This window comes from Ischnura elegans, chromosome 10, assembly GCF_921293095.1.
Source record: "Ischnura elegans chromosome 10, ioIscEleg1.1, whole genome shotgun sequence".
Classification (NCBI taxonomy): Eukaryota; Metazoa; Arthropoda; class Insecta; order Odonata; family Coenagrionidae; genus Ischnura; species Ischnura elegans.
Genome location: NC_060255.1, coordinates 46,273,035 through 46,287,149, shown reverse-complemented (window position 1 = coordinate 46,287,149; position 14,115 = coordinate 46,273,035). Strand labels below are relative to the sequence as shown.

Sequence of the window (14,115 nt, the reverse complement as noted above, 5' to 3'; positions counted from 1 at the left end):
AATTTTGTCTTTTCTTTTTTGATGCAAGCTCAGTGAAAATTATTGACATTGTGTTTCAGGTGGCTGAAGTTCGTGAAAAGAATTTAGATTTGATGAGACAAGATATTGTGGGTGTCCTGAAAAATAGTAGCATGGCATTTGTTCGTGAGCTCGTTGGAGCAGATCCGGTGGCTGTATTTCGATGGGCAATTGTCAGAGCCTTTTTCAGGGCATACTTTGCCTTCTTAGAGTCGGGAAGAAAACACCGACATGGGAGGGGTAAGTGATAGCTTAAGGTTGCTAACTTGTAAGTTTCCATGGATAAATAACTAACATTTCTCCTCCTCCTCCATGAAATACCACGGGAAGGTTTTTTTTGCATATAATTTAAATTACATTCATGGAAGTTGTTTAGTGAAATTACACTAAAGGCATTAAAAAGGCTTCAAATACCATATTGTTTTACTTGCATCATAATTATCGGTACATAGTTCACATTTTTTCCTCAAAAAGTTGGATGCTAATTGAACATATTTACAGATGCACATGGTTTGCACTATGAAGATTCATTAAGTATAACCAAATGTGTTTTATGACTTAAATACAAACATGTTTTCTGGTCATTAATTTTTATTTGACTCATTCACACGTAACACTATATAAGTAAAATTAAGTTTCTCCTAAGGGTCACTTAGAACTTGAAATTTAAAGTCAGTATCATCACTATTGTTGAATGCTAAGGAGATACTTTTGATAATTCCGGTTGAAGATGCCACTCTTGGGTAATGTTTTCCGGAGTGCTGGACAGCAGGTGACTAATATATAGGAATTTTCTGTTCTCATGAAATGAGATGCAAATCATTCATGGTAATATAAAAATTCTCATGTTATGCTTGAAAAAACTAGTGTGTCATATGCAGAAAATTACCATTTTGTATAAACAAAGGAGTTGAGCATTTATCCAAGTAACTATAATTTTTGTAGAATATTGTCAATGGTTTACGGTGGTAAAATTTTAATTCGAGACATTTATGGATACTGCAATTCTTATTTCATTACTACTGTAATGCAAGCATAATTAGAATGTGAAAATTAGTATTCAGCTATTCACCTGTCTTATTTTAGAAATTTTAGTGGATTGAAAATTGTATTGGGACATTCAATTTTTTTATCTAAATATGTTAAGAGGAAATTGATTATTTAAGAAATTATTTAAAGTCAATTATATTGGCAAGTAATCCATTTCATGGTTAACAGTACCCTCTTCTTTCACATTCATGAATTCTTAATATGGATTTTCCCTTGCATGTTTATGGTAATCTTGAAGTAATGAGTTGAGAATTCAAACTATGTATTTAATTTAATCCAAGTTTTGATTACTGAAAGATTTGATTGTGATACTCAATTTGAGTAATTTATTTATCTTTATCAAGTTGCTCTACCATATCACTTTCTGAATGATATCAATCGTGTAACCATTATTATGTCGCTTTGTGCTGTCTTAACCCAATCATTGTTCATCTTTCTTCGTATTTTGATATTTATGTCATAAGTACATAAAAAGGCTGATATTATGGTGTACTTTACTATTGTGAGGGTGATTGTGAGTTCTATGTAAGCACAAATGTTCTTTGATTATGCAAGAGTTTAGTGCGGATGATAATTGTTACTGATTTTTGCTGTTATTTTTATGCGTCCTTTCACTCACTTTTGCACTGAGCATTTACCTGGAGGGAGTTGGGATTCCTGACTGTTGTCCTTTCTGCTTTTCATTTGCACCGCAATTTGTTAGATGACTATCACGTTGTTGAAAAAAAGTGTTGATCTAACATGTAATTTTGATTGTTTCACCCGTATATTTTTGTGTTTATCCCTCATTCCTTCAGAAACTTTTACACGCTTGCTAACATGCAATTTGAGTGCACTAAATTCTAGGATTTTGTTCTTTCCTCCTTTTGTAGTTGACGGGAATAAAGCCATCGGTCTTTCTCACCGATTCAGGGCACAGCCTCCAAATGAGCATCTTATCAGGTCAGTTACACTAAGCATTCATTGTTTTGGCTGGTGCATGTTCTTGAAATGGTTAGGTTTATGTGTGGAGTTAGGCTTCTAATTTACTAGCTGGTATGATGAGACTGAGGTGTGTCTGTTTTATTTGTATGGAGTAGTAGGCATTCTATTCCAACATACATATTCCACTAAATATTTTCCTTTTTTTTCAATAGCCATCTTGTGACAGTGTCAGCAGTTAATCTCACTGTAAACAGGATTGTGTAAGTTATAGAGAAACCATACTTGGGTATATTTTTGCAATTCTTTCGTGTTCATTGTTTCTAAGTAGTCCCCATTTTTTTTCTTTCATGCTTATGCAGTTATAAACTGGCATGCATGATTTTGTTACATTATTTTGAGTTGTGCCATTTTTTTTGGTGTTTAATTTTATTGATGTATTTTTTAGTGACTAGCCTTATTTTTCATCCTAATATTGTGCTGGAAGATGGAGTGGTTATTTTTGCTTGAAGGAATTTTGTTGTGAGGAGTGAGCACTTTGTTTATTCATGTTTTACCTATGTCAATTCATTTTGTAGTCTACAGTTTCCACGTAATTCCAGTGATGTTAGGATTTCTCTGAGCATTTTTAGACTTTCAGATGTGAGGATACTAGCAGGATTGTTGGCATAACTAGTCTACAATTTCAATTAAGATGGTAACAAAACCTGAGTAAACAAAATCAGACAAATCACAGGATATTCCTCTGTTCCAGTACTATGACATCCAAAATGCTATAATTCTAGTGATGTTAACGGAATGATTTAATAGTTTTTCAGCTGAAAATGTTACTTAGGTTATCTTAGCTAAAATGTTTAAGCATTTTCCATAGACATATGTCAAGTATTAATCTATTCATGCTCTCTATAATAAGTCCTAAAATGCCTGGTTTAGAATGAAACAATAAAGAATTAAATTATAACTGGCATTTTTATGTTCATGGTGGAGTAATTGGTTTTCCTGTGCAATCCAGATCAAGTGGCCAATTTTTAACTGATAATACATAATGTGAAACCAGTAATGGTGCTGTGTTGACCTGATGCACATGTATGCATTGAAATTCTAATTTAGTTGTTATAAGCCATGGTGTTAAGATTTTAAAGATAAAATGCAGAGCAATGTTAAATAATGACTTATTATATTTTTATTAGTTTTTGGCTGTGTTATGAACTAGGAAGTATTCTTTGTATCTCATTCGATTGTTAATTGTGAAAATTGGCATGTTATGGACCTGGATCCTATTTCGATTTCCGCCCTCCAATAATTATTGAGAATATATGTTTTAAATGCCTCGGAACACTGCTTAGTACTTTAAAGCTACCATACATATTTCAGTGCACATGTAAGCTATTAAATTGTTATAGATTAATCACTGTTGATTGTAGCATTTCTTACCAAACGCTCATATCAAAATTGGGTCCAAGAAGTGGTTTGCAATTAGGTCCATCTTGCTTACATTTTTACTAGGAATAGGTCGGTTAGGTTCTTTGGTTCTTAGTTCACCTGGTTCTTGAGCAGAGAACCAGAATTGGAACTAAAGCCAAAAAGCATGAGAACCAAAATATTTTGAACTTACTGTGTTATTTTGTGCAGTTTTCATGGTACCCCAACCAAAGTTATTGATGGGTTTGGAAAATTAAGCTGTAAAAATAAAAAATAAAATGGTGAAGAACTGAAATTAAGAATCAGTACTGAGGGCTGATGAACCAAAGCAGATTTGAGCAAATTTACAATATTCACATCCGTGCCTTGGTTAGTGCAAGGGATGCGTTCCATGGGGTTTTGTGCTAATCGAATTTGCGTCATTCGAGACCATTTTAACATGGGAAAGATAGGGATGCATTTTCGGTAGCATAGGTGTTGGGTATCGAATTTCATAAAAACCATATATACTCCTATTATTAGCCTTAAAAACCTTATTTATATCAACAAATATAGTTTATTTAAAGATCATAGGAAAAACATCCGTAGATGCTATTGACATTCCCTCGTTATATGCGGGTGGGCTAACATCTAGGAAAAAAAATGCTAGCTCAGGGGTTCGCAATGAATTGCTGGCAGGTGATGAATTTTCAAAGATTTAGAAGAAGTCAGTCTTAAAAGAATTCTTGTGTCACCCAGGCCCTTTTGTTTTGAAGCTTCCACTTGACGTCTCGGAGCAATCACCACCCTTATCTCCTTCTATAGATGCTAACAAAGCCTCAGATTTTGTAGAAATAACTGTTAGTGATAGTGGAACATCATTTCACCGTGTATGATAAATCCAGGTAACTAGAAGTCTTTCCTTTTTTTATTCAGCATTGAACTTCGCGTACATGTTGACCACTTGGCTGCAGGTGGTGTGGCTGATTTCACTGACGTTTTAACTTCTGTATTCAGAATAATATTGCGGACTGTCGACATTGTGAGCCTAAACTAACATGCAATATCGCTTTGACGCTCTCAGTTTTCAAAGCTATAGGTCACTTTCAATTTATCTTATAGGTTTATGCTTATTCTTGATAGTCTCTTTATTTTTCTATTCGCATTCCTATTTTTTGCCATTGTTCTCTTGGTTTTTACTCTGTATGGCTCTATTAAGACCACCTTGTATTCCTGATGGACTGCCGCTCAGTATTCTTATGGTGCAGAAGGCTTACAACTGCTGGAAGGGAGTGAAGCCAACGTGTTTGAGAATCTCTGTCGGACCCTTTCATATGTTGATGCTATTCATATGCATATTCCACTTCTCACCCATGAATACCTTTGACCTTTAAGGCTTTGAGCTGGACCCTTTACGTGGAAATCAATTCGCCCGATAACATAGGACGGCAAAAAATACATATCAAACCCTATCGTTAAAAAAAAACTCCACTAGCTCCAAACTTCAATAATGATTAAATTAACTAATGTCATTCAGTTAAGGAGACAAGAGATATTACTTCCTTAGGTCAGTTATTCGAAGCGCATGACAAGTAATGTTTTTGGCTATTATGTGGCAATGGATTTCGTTGAATATATAAACAAGGATTAAGATTTGAGTCAAGAAATACTATTAATATGAATAAAAATAGAGTCATTTTGTGTGTACATAGTGCAAGTTCACGTTTTATCAAGAGAAAGTTAAGGTAATATGATTAGGCAAAGCAGCGTTGGAAAACTTTCCCGAGGAATGAATTTGCACTATATCGAAATTGTGCTAAGCAAGACATGGGTGCATAAAAAACCATGCTCTCGAAGACTAAAGTCAGTCAGAAAATATGCTGATCACTCAGCTATTGTTTATAATGGATTATCTGGCGTATGTGCTGAAGTATTTGAATGGTCAAATAGTATTTGCGATTCTATTGGCTGATGGTGACCAGCACCACCATCACTGTTAGAGAGGTGATTGGGTGCAAGTGGACGTATTACTTCCTAATGGCTGGTGTTTTTTTTTATTAAAATTTAGCCATGCCCTCAATAATTGAAATCTTTGAGCTCATAAAATGCGTTGAAGTGGGCCTGCAATCTGGATTGAAGTTACAAAATCATTCAATGCCAATCAAATAATTAGTAGCATGCAGTGTAAGTGACAGCTTGTCTGCAAGTATGTTCTCCAGCAGTGAAATCTTTGGCACACTTCAGGTGGTTAAATTTTTGATATTTTCAGTTAAGGACATTAGCTTCAATGCTATATCTAGTGCAACATCACATGCAAGTCTGGTTCGAGACAATGTAAAAATGTCGTTGATAACTCCTGATGGTCCCTGAAAGTGCATGTGTACTGAATGCGATAATCATTTAATTCCCTCAAAATTAATTTTTGAGAGCATATTTTTTGGAATCCATTTCTAAATACAGTAGAACCCCTTATTTACACTTTTCTAGGGACCCAAGAAAAAAAGTGTAAATTGCGGGAAAATGCAAATTGTGGGAAATAGAGAATTTTCACTTTTATTCATATACTGGCTTTGGAAATGTTAATTTTTTAATTGTTCACTTGGCATTATTCCATAACATTGTTTCCCTCTGAAGCACAGTGTTTTTGCTGGCAGCAAAAATTAAAAAATATGTAATCCTGTTTTGTCTGCGCTGAAAACATCTTTTGGGCTGTAACCTTCCAGAACTCTAATATATTCAGATTCTTTCCACTGAGTTGCTGTCTCTATGTTAACATCTTTGCTTTCACTACTCACCGTCTTATATACAAGACTACCTATTTTTGAATCTATCCAACCAACCATTATAGATGCCGTGGAATCTTTGATTCCCAATCTTGTGGGGAAATACCTTTTCTCAAGGGCCTTTGGGCCTGTTTACACGATACATTAACACGTACGAGTTAATTTCTGCTTGCATGAATGATTTTTGTGGACCGGAACGGGACATGTACGAATGTAGGCAGGGGCAGATGCAGGATTTTTTCTGGGAGGGGCACAGAGGGCCTGACAGGCAAAAGATCTTGTCTTAATTGAGATTAAAAACAAGATATAACAATGACTTTACAAAATTCTCTTTATTTTTATATCAAAGTTATTCTTATTGAATTAAATGATTGAGCCTCCTTGAGTAATACACAAAACAAAGCGAACGTAATGATGACCATCAGGGGCGGATCCAGGATTTCTTGCTGGGGGGCACAAGCAATGCCATGATTTTGTTCTGGAGGGGGGGGGGGGGGCACAATGATACCACGTTATACAAAACGAACGCAATGATAACCGGACCGTATTTAAAATCTTGCATATTTTTTAAGTGTCTGGGGGGGCACGTGCCCTCCCCTTCCCATAGATCCTCCTATGATAACCGTATTCAAATTTTGTCTATTTTTTTAAGCATCTGGGGGGGCACGTCCCGTGCCCCTAAATCCGACTATGAATGCATGAACCAAAAATGAACAGGTTCTATTTTCTGTTCATGCATACGCACAAGTTGGGTGAATACACGGTGCATTTCCGTGTTCATAATTTAGACATTAACTTGTACGGGTTAATGTACTATGTAAACAGGCCTTTAGATGACACCATTTGCAGGGACATTTGATGATTTTGCATCTAAAAACTACTCTTTTAGAATTCGTTCTATTTATTCTTACCTGGAATTCTTCACATATATTCTCTTTTTCGATAAATGTCCGCACTGGTTTGCATATTTTACAATGGCGTCGCGATTTTTCACCACGGTATTGAATGTTGAGACTTGAAATCCGATCGGATTGCCAGTCTCAACATTCTAGTTGCTTCGCCAGCGTTTGAATCGATGCGGGTTCCGGTGTGGGAATCAACCATCTCTAAAATTTTCATTTTCTCGTCAATTAAAAATGTCCGTTTTTCACCTCGAATTTCCATTTTCAAGCCGGATCAATTCTATTTCCCGTACGAATTGAGGGTAACTCGGCAACACACGAGTATCTGAACTACCCCTCGGCGATCAAATGCGTAGTACCACGTAGTACTAACTGTCATGGGACTTCATAATTTTTGAAAGTTACAATAGTTTGCTATACACTGCTATTTGAATGGGATAATTCAAGTTTAAATAAGTTTTTTAAGTTTTTAATTAACCCATAATTGCTACGCAACTGTTGAATGAAGTCAGCGCAAATGATCCCAGTTGTCGGCCAAGTTTTATAGTTCCGGCATTTATCACGTTTCATCACGTCTGGTTTTCTTTCAAACTCTCGTATCAAATTATCGACTACATGATTATTGTCAACATTCCTTCAGGAGTTCTTGCATTATAATTAATACATAGCTCGATTGCTCAAAACACCTACTTTCATATCGTGAATCTTTTCGCCGCTGATAGAAAACGAGATGACGTAGTTCAACTTTCCGACGTTTGTGGCATTCTGTCCCGCCACATTCAAATTCTTCCCGAAAATAGTTCTGATTACGTCTCTTTCTCTTGGATTTTTAAATAAAAATGCGCAAAAGGAAGCCAAAAGACAGTTTTTTAGGGCTGATATGCGCGATTAATTGTTTTAGTACGCAAAAAAAAGTTTTTAGTCGGCACGTCGTGATGCACATGGCGGGAAAACGAAAAAAACACGGCGTAAATACAGGGTTCTAATAACATTGGAGAGATAGGGAATATGACGGGACCCAGAAAAAAACTTGCAATTTGCGGGAAAACGTAAATTCCGATAACGCAAATACGGGGTTTTACTGTATAATAATAATGTTAATAGGGTGGTTTCCTATTGTTTTTTTATTGCCTACATCGAAAGATAATTACTCCTGGAGTACGCATTTCACCCTTTTAGATTTTCAAATGACGATATCTATTTTTCACGATTAAATGAAAAGTGAAAATTTTCAAGCGCATGAATACGCAACGGCTAAGTATGAATGATGGGAAAACTCCGTGTGACGTCGTTCTGGTTCCCACTGCCACAAGTGAGGTGACCTTGGGGCTAGGTTTTCAGCACTGATACGACGCAGGCTGCTAGCAGGTAGCTGAGTACCCTGCTAGCTGGTAGCGCTTGGCTTAAATAAGGATTATTAATACTTTATCAAACGAAGAAAACTTTCCGACCTTAGCCAGTTTTAATAGGTAATTATTAAGACATGTTTCCCTGAGCTCTGTGCCTCATGTATGCATTGGTAATCTCAGACGATGTTAAACTCCTATCTACTCATATAGAAACTAGGTCCCTGTGACGTCAAGTGCCATTCGTTTAAACTGGGATTTCTAAAACCAAATAATTTGTATATTATAAATACACTAACGGTGGGTAACGAATCGCAAACAATGCCTTTTTTTCTATGATGAAGGAAACTACTTCTCCTTGGTTCATTTAGATGAAAGACTATTGATTTACGCAATTACCTTTATTTTATTTGAAAGATATTTTTTCCATAGTAGTCGTGACATTACTTTGGGGTGCCTGAAAATGTTGCTCAGAATAACTGGTGATTTGTGGAAGAGTTCAGGTACAATGTAGAAAATTAATTCTCATTGTGTTAGAAAATGTTTGTAAGTTTTTTGAGAAAATTATAACATAGCAAAATGGAAATGAGTTTTTCCACAGTTAAGGGATGTAATACCGAGTAGAGATTAGTATGATATCATGTACTAAAGCTTATTTAAGGCCCTCTTATAAGTATGCTTGCTTCTTATTTAGTTTGATTTTAAAAATGTGACAGAAGTTTTAATTGAAATAAAGTTAAGCTTTTCATAATTTTGCTTTTTAACTAGAATTCATCATTTTAGTATGAAAAAGGCAGATTAATTTCATACAAGCATAATTTTATTTAATTGTTGGTGAAGTTGGTGGGTTTCAGTATTACAGGTAATAATATTCGATAATGGCATTGCTTTATATTTTTTGGTGAAATCTCACAGCTGTTTTTCAAAGTTACCTATCTTTAGTTTTATAGATTTGGTGTGAGCAGGGGTGTGTGACATAACAAAAAATTGCCTGTTCTTAGCTGAATGGGGTAGATGCTTGTTTATGTTGTGTGGAAATGTTTTTCGTGAAATGGAATGCCGGTCAAGAATTGTTAGAAATGGTATTTTCCCTGTTTTCGTTGTTGTTAAAATTTAGTGATTTACATGATTTTACTGGCATGTATTATGTCGTCATATGAGATGAATGGTTTCTGAGTTTTCATAATTGTTCAAGTGAAAAATTACTTCCTAATAGGATTCTTACCAGTTAGGGATATTGGGGGAAAGTCAGATAAACAAAAATGAAGACAGGAAGTCGGGGATATACAGTATACTCCCAATAGGGAACTTGCATATATTTCAGATAGAATAAAGAGCCCCAAAGTTGTTTAAAAATATATGTTTGCGTATCACGGAGAAAGTTTTTAAAAATTATTTTATGATGTGGTTTGCGATATTTAATACATCAAAGTTCACTAGAATTTTCAAATACAAGTGAGAATCGAAAACTCCCGATGATTGGCTGGTGGTAAAGTGACGTCATAATTCAGTACGCGGAGGCACGGCGGCACAGACATGGTAGAGGCTGATATGATACTTGATACATGAATACAAGCGATGGCATGGTTATGATTCATTTCTTGAAAAGTAGACGTATTGGAGTTATTTATTGTGACTAAAGGGCTATTATTTGATCTATTTATCCTTCATTGAAAACGATAGATTGCGTGAAGATGACGGAATATTGTCATTGTTCGGCTGATTCTAGCAAGCTTCCTGTTACTGATTCCATCATGACTCCAAGGTATTTTAGCGAAACCAAAGGCTTTGTCGGTACCGAAAGTCGATGCTGAAAAATGAAAGGTAGCTGAAGTGCATCGGAAATGTTTAGTAGTGCATAAAAAAAGTGAGATTTGCATGTAATATTGGCAAAAGCATTTATTTATCTGACATATGTATTCTTTTGGCTGTTTCGGTAGAGAGTCTTATGGTGAACTTATTTTCCACCTCGAAGCATTCAATGAGTTAAAAATACCTTGCCTGGAAGGCAACATGAAGCTCTGAGGAAGCCAGACTATTAATTTTCACAATTTAGTAGCGATAATATGCACGAATTTCCAACACAATCTGCCAGCTTGTGACTCAAAAACCCTGAAGTACATTCCCATTCTGCGGAAAGAATCAGCCAATCGCACTTCGATCAATATAATAAATACGTCTTCAGGTGTCATTAAGTTACCTTTGTAATTAAGGCCTTCCTAAAGTGACATTAAAGCATGAATATTCTCTGGACAGATTCCTTAATACATTTTCGGAGCTTTTCTCATGATATATCTGGTACCTACTCTCAAAACAAGCTTATCGTCATTGCGATCGCTGTCAATTAAAAATTCCGTGTCCGAAATCCTAGAGTAATAACCTTCACCTGCAATCTCACTATCACCGGATTCCAGGGTGAAAATATCATCCAAAACCAATTTCTCTTTGGTTTTATCTGTGGAAAGAGCAACACGTGAGAGAACTGCACATTCTTCGGGCAACTTTGGGTATGACTTTCCATCAAACACCCCATTTCCCCTGTGGTGCACTTCAGTCCTACTCTATACAATGGTCTGACAACCTTTAAATGGATCCTTGCTTTGTCCTGAAAACTAACTAAATGGAAATTGTTGATCCACGCATGTCTTCTACTTCTTTCTCCGAAGTTTCTAAATCAACGGCCTTGGAACATTCTTCTTGTGATTCAACTTTTTCTGAAAAGCAAGCAACGGTAATAAAATCAAAGATTGCTGCATGATTCATATTTTGTGACCACCTCTGGATTCCATTCTTTTTTCATCTACAACTTCCTTTATAATGCGTCTCTGATCCATTCTTGCAGCAGCTGCCCTAGGTTTACCCGCCGCGGCCCCGTTTAAAAAGTTTTTCTCTCAGTTTTAGTTTTCTTTCTGGATTAACCGTAGGATTAGATAATGTTTAAACATGTTCATTAATTGGCAACAAAATATGTGCTCTAAAAATACGCTAAAGCCATTTTATTAATTTACATTGATGTGTGCAATTTATTGTGGAAGATGAATGCTGTAGAAATAGTGATTTTTCCTAGTAGTTGAGTTACAAAGTTGATCAAGTTGACAGAACGGCTAATTTTACAGTGCGCGCAGTCATTTATTGCCCTGGCGTGTCTGCATTTATCAATAGGAGAAAATGCTGGTCTCCTTGGCTGGCAGTCGAATGCATGGGGAACAACGTTGCTCTTTATTTTCATATTTCCTCCCTTAATTTTAAACATCATGGACTATTCCATGTCCTTCCACAACTGAAATTGAACAAGTACCATAAATAATTCCATCCATAAACAATAAAGTCCATCGTACCCATCGAGAAACATGTATCTCAAAGATTTTATTCTACGGCGGCCGAATTATAGAAAAATCTCAGGTTCAAGTTATTCAGTCGATGAAATATTATTTATATTAAAGTTATCCTCGCGCACACAGCACATGGATTTATCATTCTATTTTAATACTCTTATTTTTCCGCAACGCTCATCCCGACAGACAGCATGCATTGAGGCTTTTCTTCTAATTTCCTCCATGGGAACGCTGACGAAAATATTTTTTGGGGTGTTATTGCACAGAGGAACAATGCACCACTTGTATTTTTTCCTTTTTTTTAGCCATGTTCTCCTTTAAACGCATCGTGACTCTTCCAAACCTGCGGCTTTGACGTTACTGGGCTTGGATCTACTACTCCTACTGAATTTTGACGTCACGGCGTAAGATCAGTGGGGGCGGTAATTTTTTTGCCCGCGAAACTTGTTAGACTATTGGGAGTCATTTTCTAGTGTACAAATTGTGCAATAAAGCGGAAAAAAGTATATTTCGTTAACAAGTATTTACTGTAGTATATCAGCATACTGTTTATAAAAAGTATGCAATTTCCCTAATAACCGGGCTAACGATTGGGAGAGGCGGCACAAATAATCGGAAAACACGAATAATCCAAACTTTCGCTTAGATTTCATTTAATTTTCATAATTTAAGTAAATCAAGCAATTTACTATTATTTTCGCACATTGTCTGTTGTTATAGGATGCTTTCTGGAATCATAATAGCTGTCTTTTCCTGACCACAATCTTTTTAGCGGTGATAACGTGATTGTACTCGTATTCCTACTGTTCCGTGTAATGCTTGGTTTCTGAAAACCCTGTACCCATGTGTGCGAAATCACAGATTCACAAAATTGGTTTGTACGAATGCTTCAAAACCGCTGTGCGATGGAAATTAAAATATCAGGCACCATATAGCGTAGTCGCATCTCCCGCTAGTGCCTGGTTGCAACTGCTGTAGACGCAGTTCTGTGATCACTGAATGCGATTGCGCACGCTGATCATGTTTAGATAACATGAACACGAAGCTTCCATGGAGGTAATGGGCACGCGATCACCTCATCGCACAGCAGCAGTTATAGGAAACCAGGACTTTTGGTAGTATGCCTACGCAGGCGAGTGCCTGGCTGTGAATCATACGATCACTACTTCCTCTTCCCCTTCCTACACTTTTGCTAATCCCTTCCTCTTCAGTTTGACCTTGACTAGTCACGGAGTAAATATATCCGAGTGCGACAAAATCTCCGGGTCCTTTGAGCCTTATTTAACTGAATGCGAGGCCATGGAAATAATTGCGCATTCTTTACATGAAATATAATTGTAGATTGTAGCCAACATTTATCTTAATTTGCGATTAGTTAACCATGTAGGAATCTTCTAAATTCAATCAAGAGTTTTTCCCTTTGCTGATCGTCGTCTGCATGCTAGAGCAGACATCCAAGTAAACTTGAAACATTCCTTGTCAAATGGTAAATAGATTAATTTCCATTTACTTAGAGGATTCTAATGGAAATAATAAGCCTGGAGTAGCCTTGCATTAAAGTACAATGCTCGTAATGCTTTTGCATCCGATTAATTTCTTTAATAAGGTCACAGAAAACGTGGAAGAAGTGTAAAACTTATGCACAGATAAGCTGCGACTCGGGTAAATCACAGCCGTATAATTGGGAGTCTGCTGTGTCAGGGAAATAAGATCATAGTGAGGGAAAAGCTTCATTGGTGCGCCATAAAGGCAATTGTGGAATGTGTAACTGTGGAATTGGTTATGGCATCTGTGGAAAGTGAAGAGAAGCAGGAAATGATTGATACATAATTCATAGTGGAGATATAAAGACTTGTTCATAAGGGATTGTTTGGGATACATATTTTACTTCAAATTGATTTTATTAGACTTCGAAAACTATCTTGCGTAGTTTTTTTCTTTTGGTGAAACTGCAAAACTTGTTTTTTTTATTAGAAGGAATGGCCTATTGTCATATCCTACTAATGTTCTAAATAAAATCCGAAGATCCAAGGGTAATGGAGTGGAATTTTTACATATTAAAGTAAACATTTGCAATTTTCCACAATTATAAAATGTGCTTTCTCCTATTTCAGTTTAAAAATTATATAGATTGAATGCACTACACACCATTTGTACCTTGAAGATGATGTAGTAACATCAAAACCTAAGGCAGAATAAATTTTATAAACATGGAAAATTGCAAGTGTTTATTTCAATAATTGCTTATATTTTATTTGATCCAGTTTTTTATCACTGTTGAGACTTGTGTTAAGTTTAAAAAGTCTTTTAGGAGATTGAATAATATGTATATCTTTATTTGGAAGTCAAGGGTTAAAAA

General features: G+C 36.0%; 1 protein-coding gene across 4 annotated transcripts in view; it reads left to right on the top strand.

The window, feature by feature from the left end:
- Positions 1 to 14,115, top strand: part of LOC124167301 (unconventional myosin-IXa-like) — a 73,827-nt gene that overhangs the window by 27,041 nt on the left and 32,671 nt on the right. For 3 of the 4 annotated variants that reach the window (XM_046545249.1, XM_046545253.1, XM_046545250.1), the window contains exons 10-11: positions 60 to 258; positions 1,941 to 2,010. In XM_046545249.1, coding sequence (XP_046401205.1) covers positions 60 to 258; positions 1,941 to 2,010 — 269 coding nt within the window. Of the gene's footprint in view, positions 1 to 59; positions 259 to 1,940; positions 2,011 to 2,204; positions 2,253 to 14,115 lie in introns of all 4 variants that reach the window. The other variant, XM_046545252.1, reaches the window with a different exon arrangement.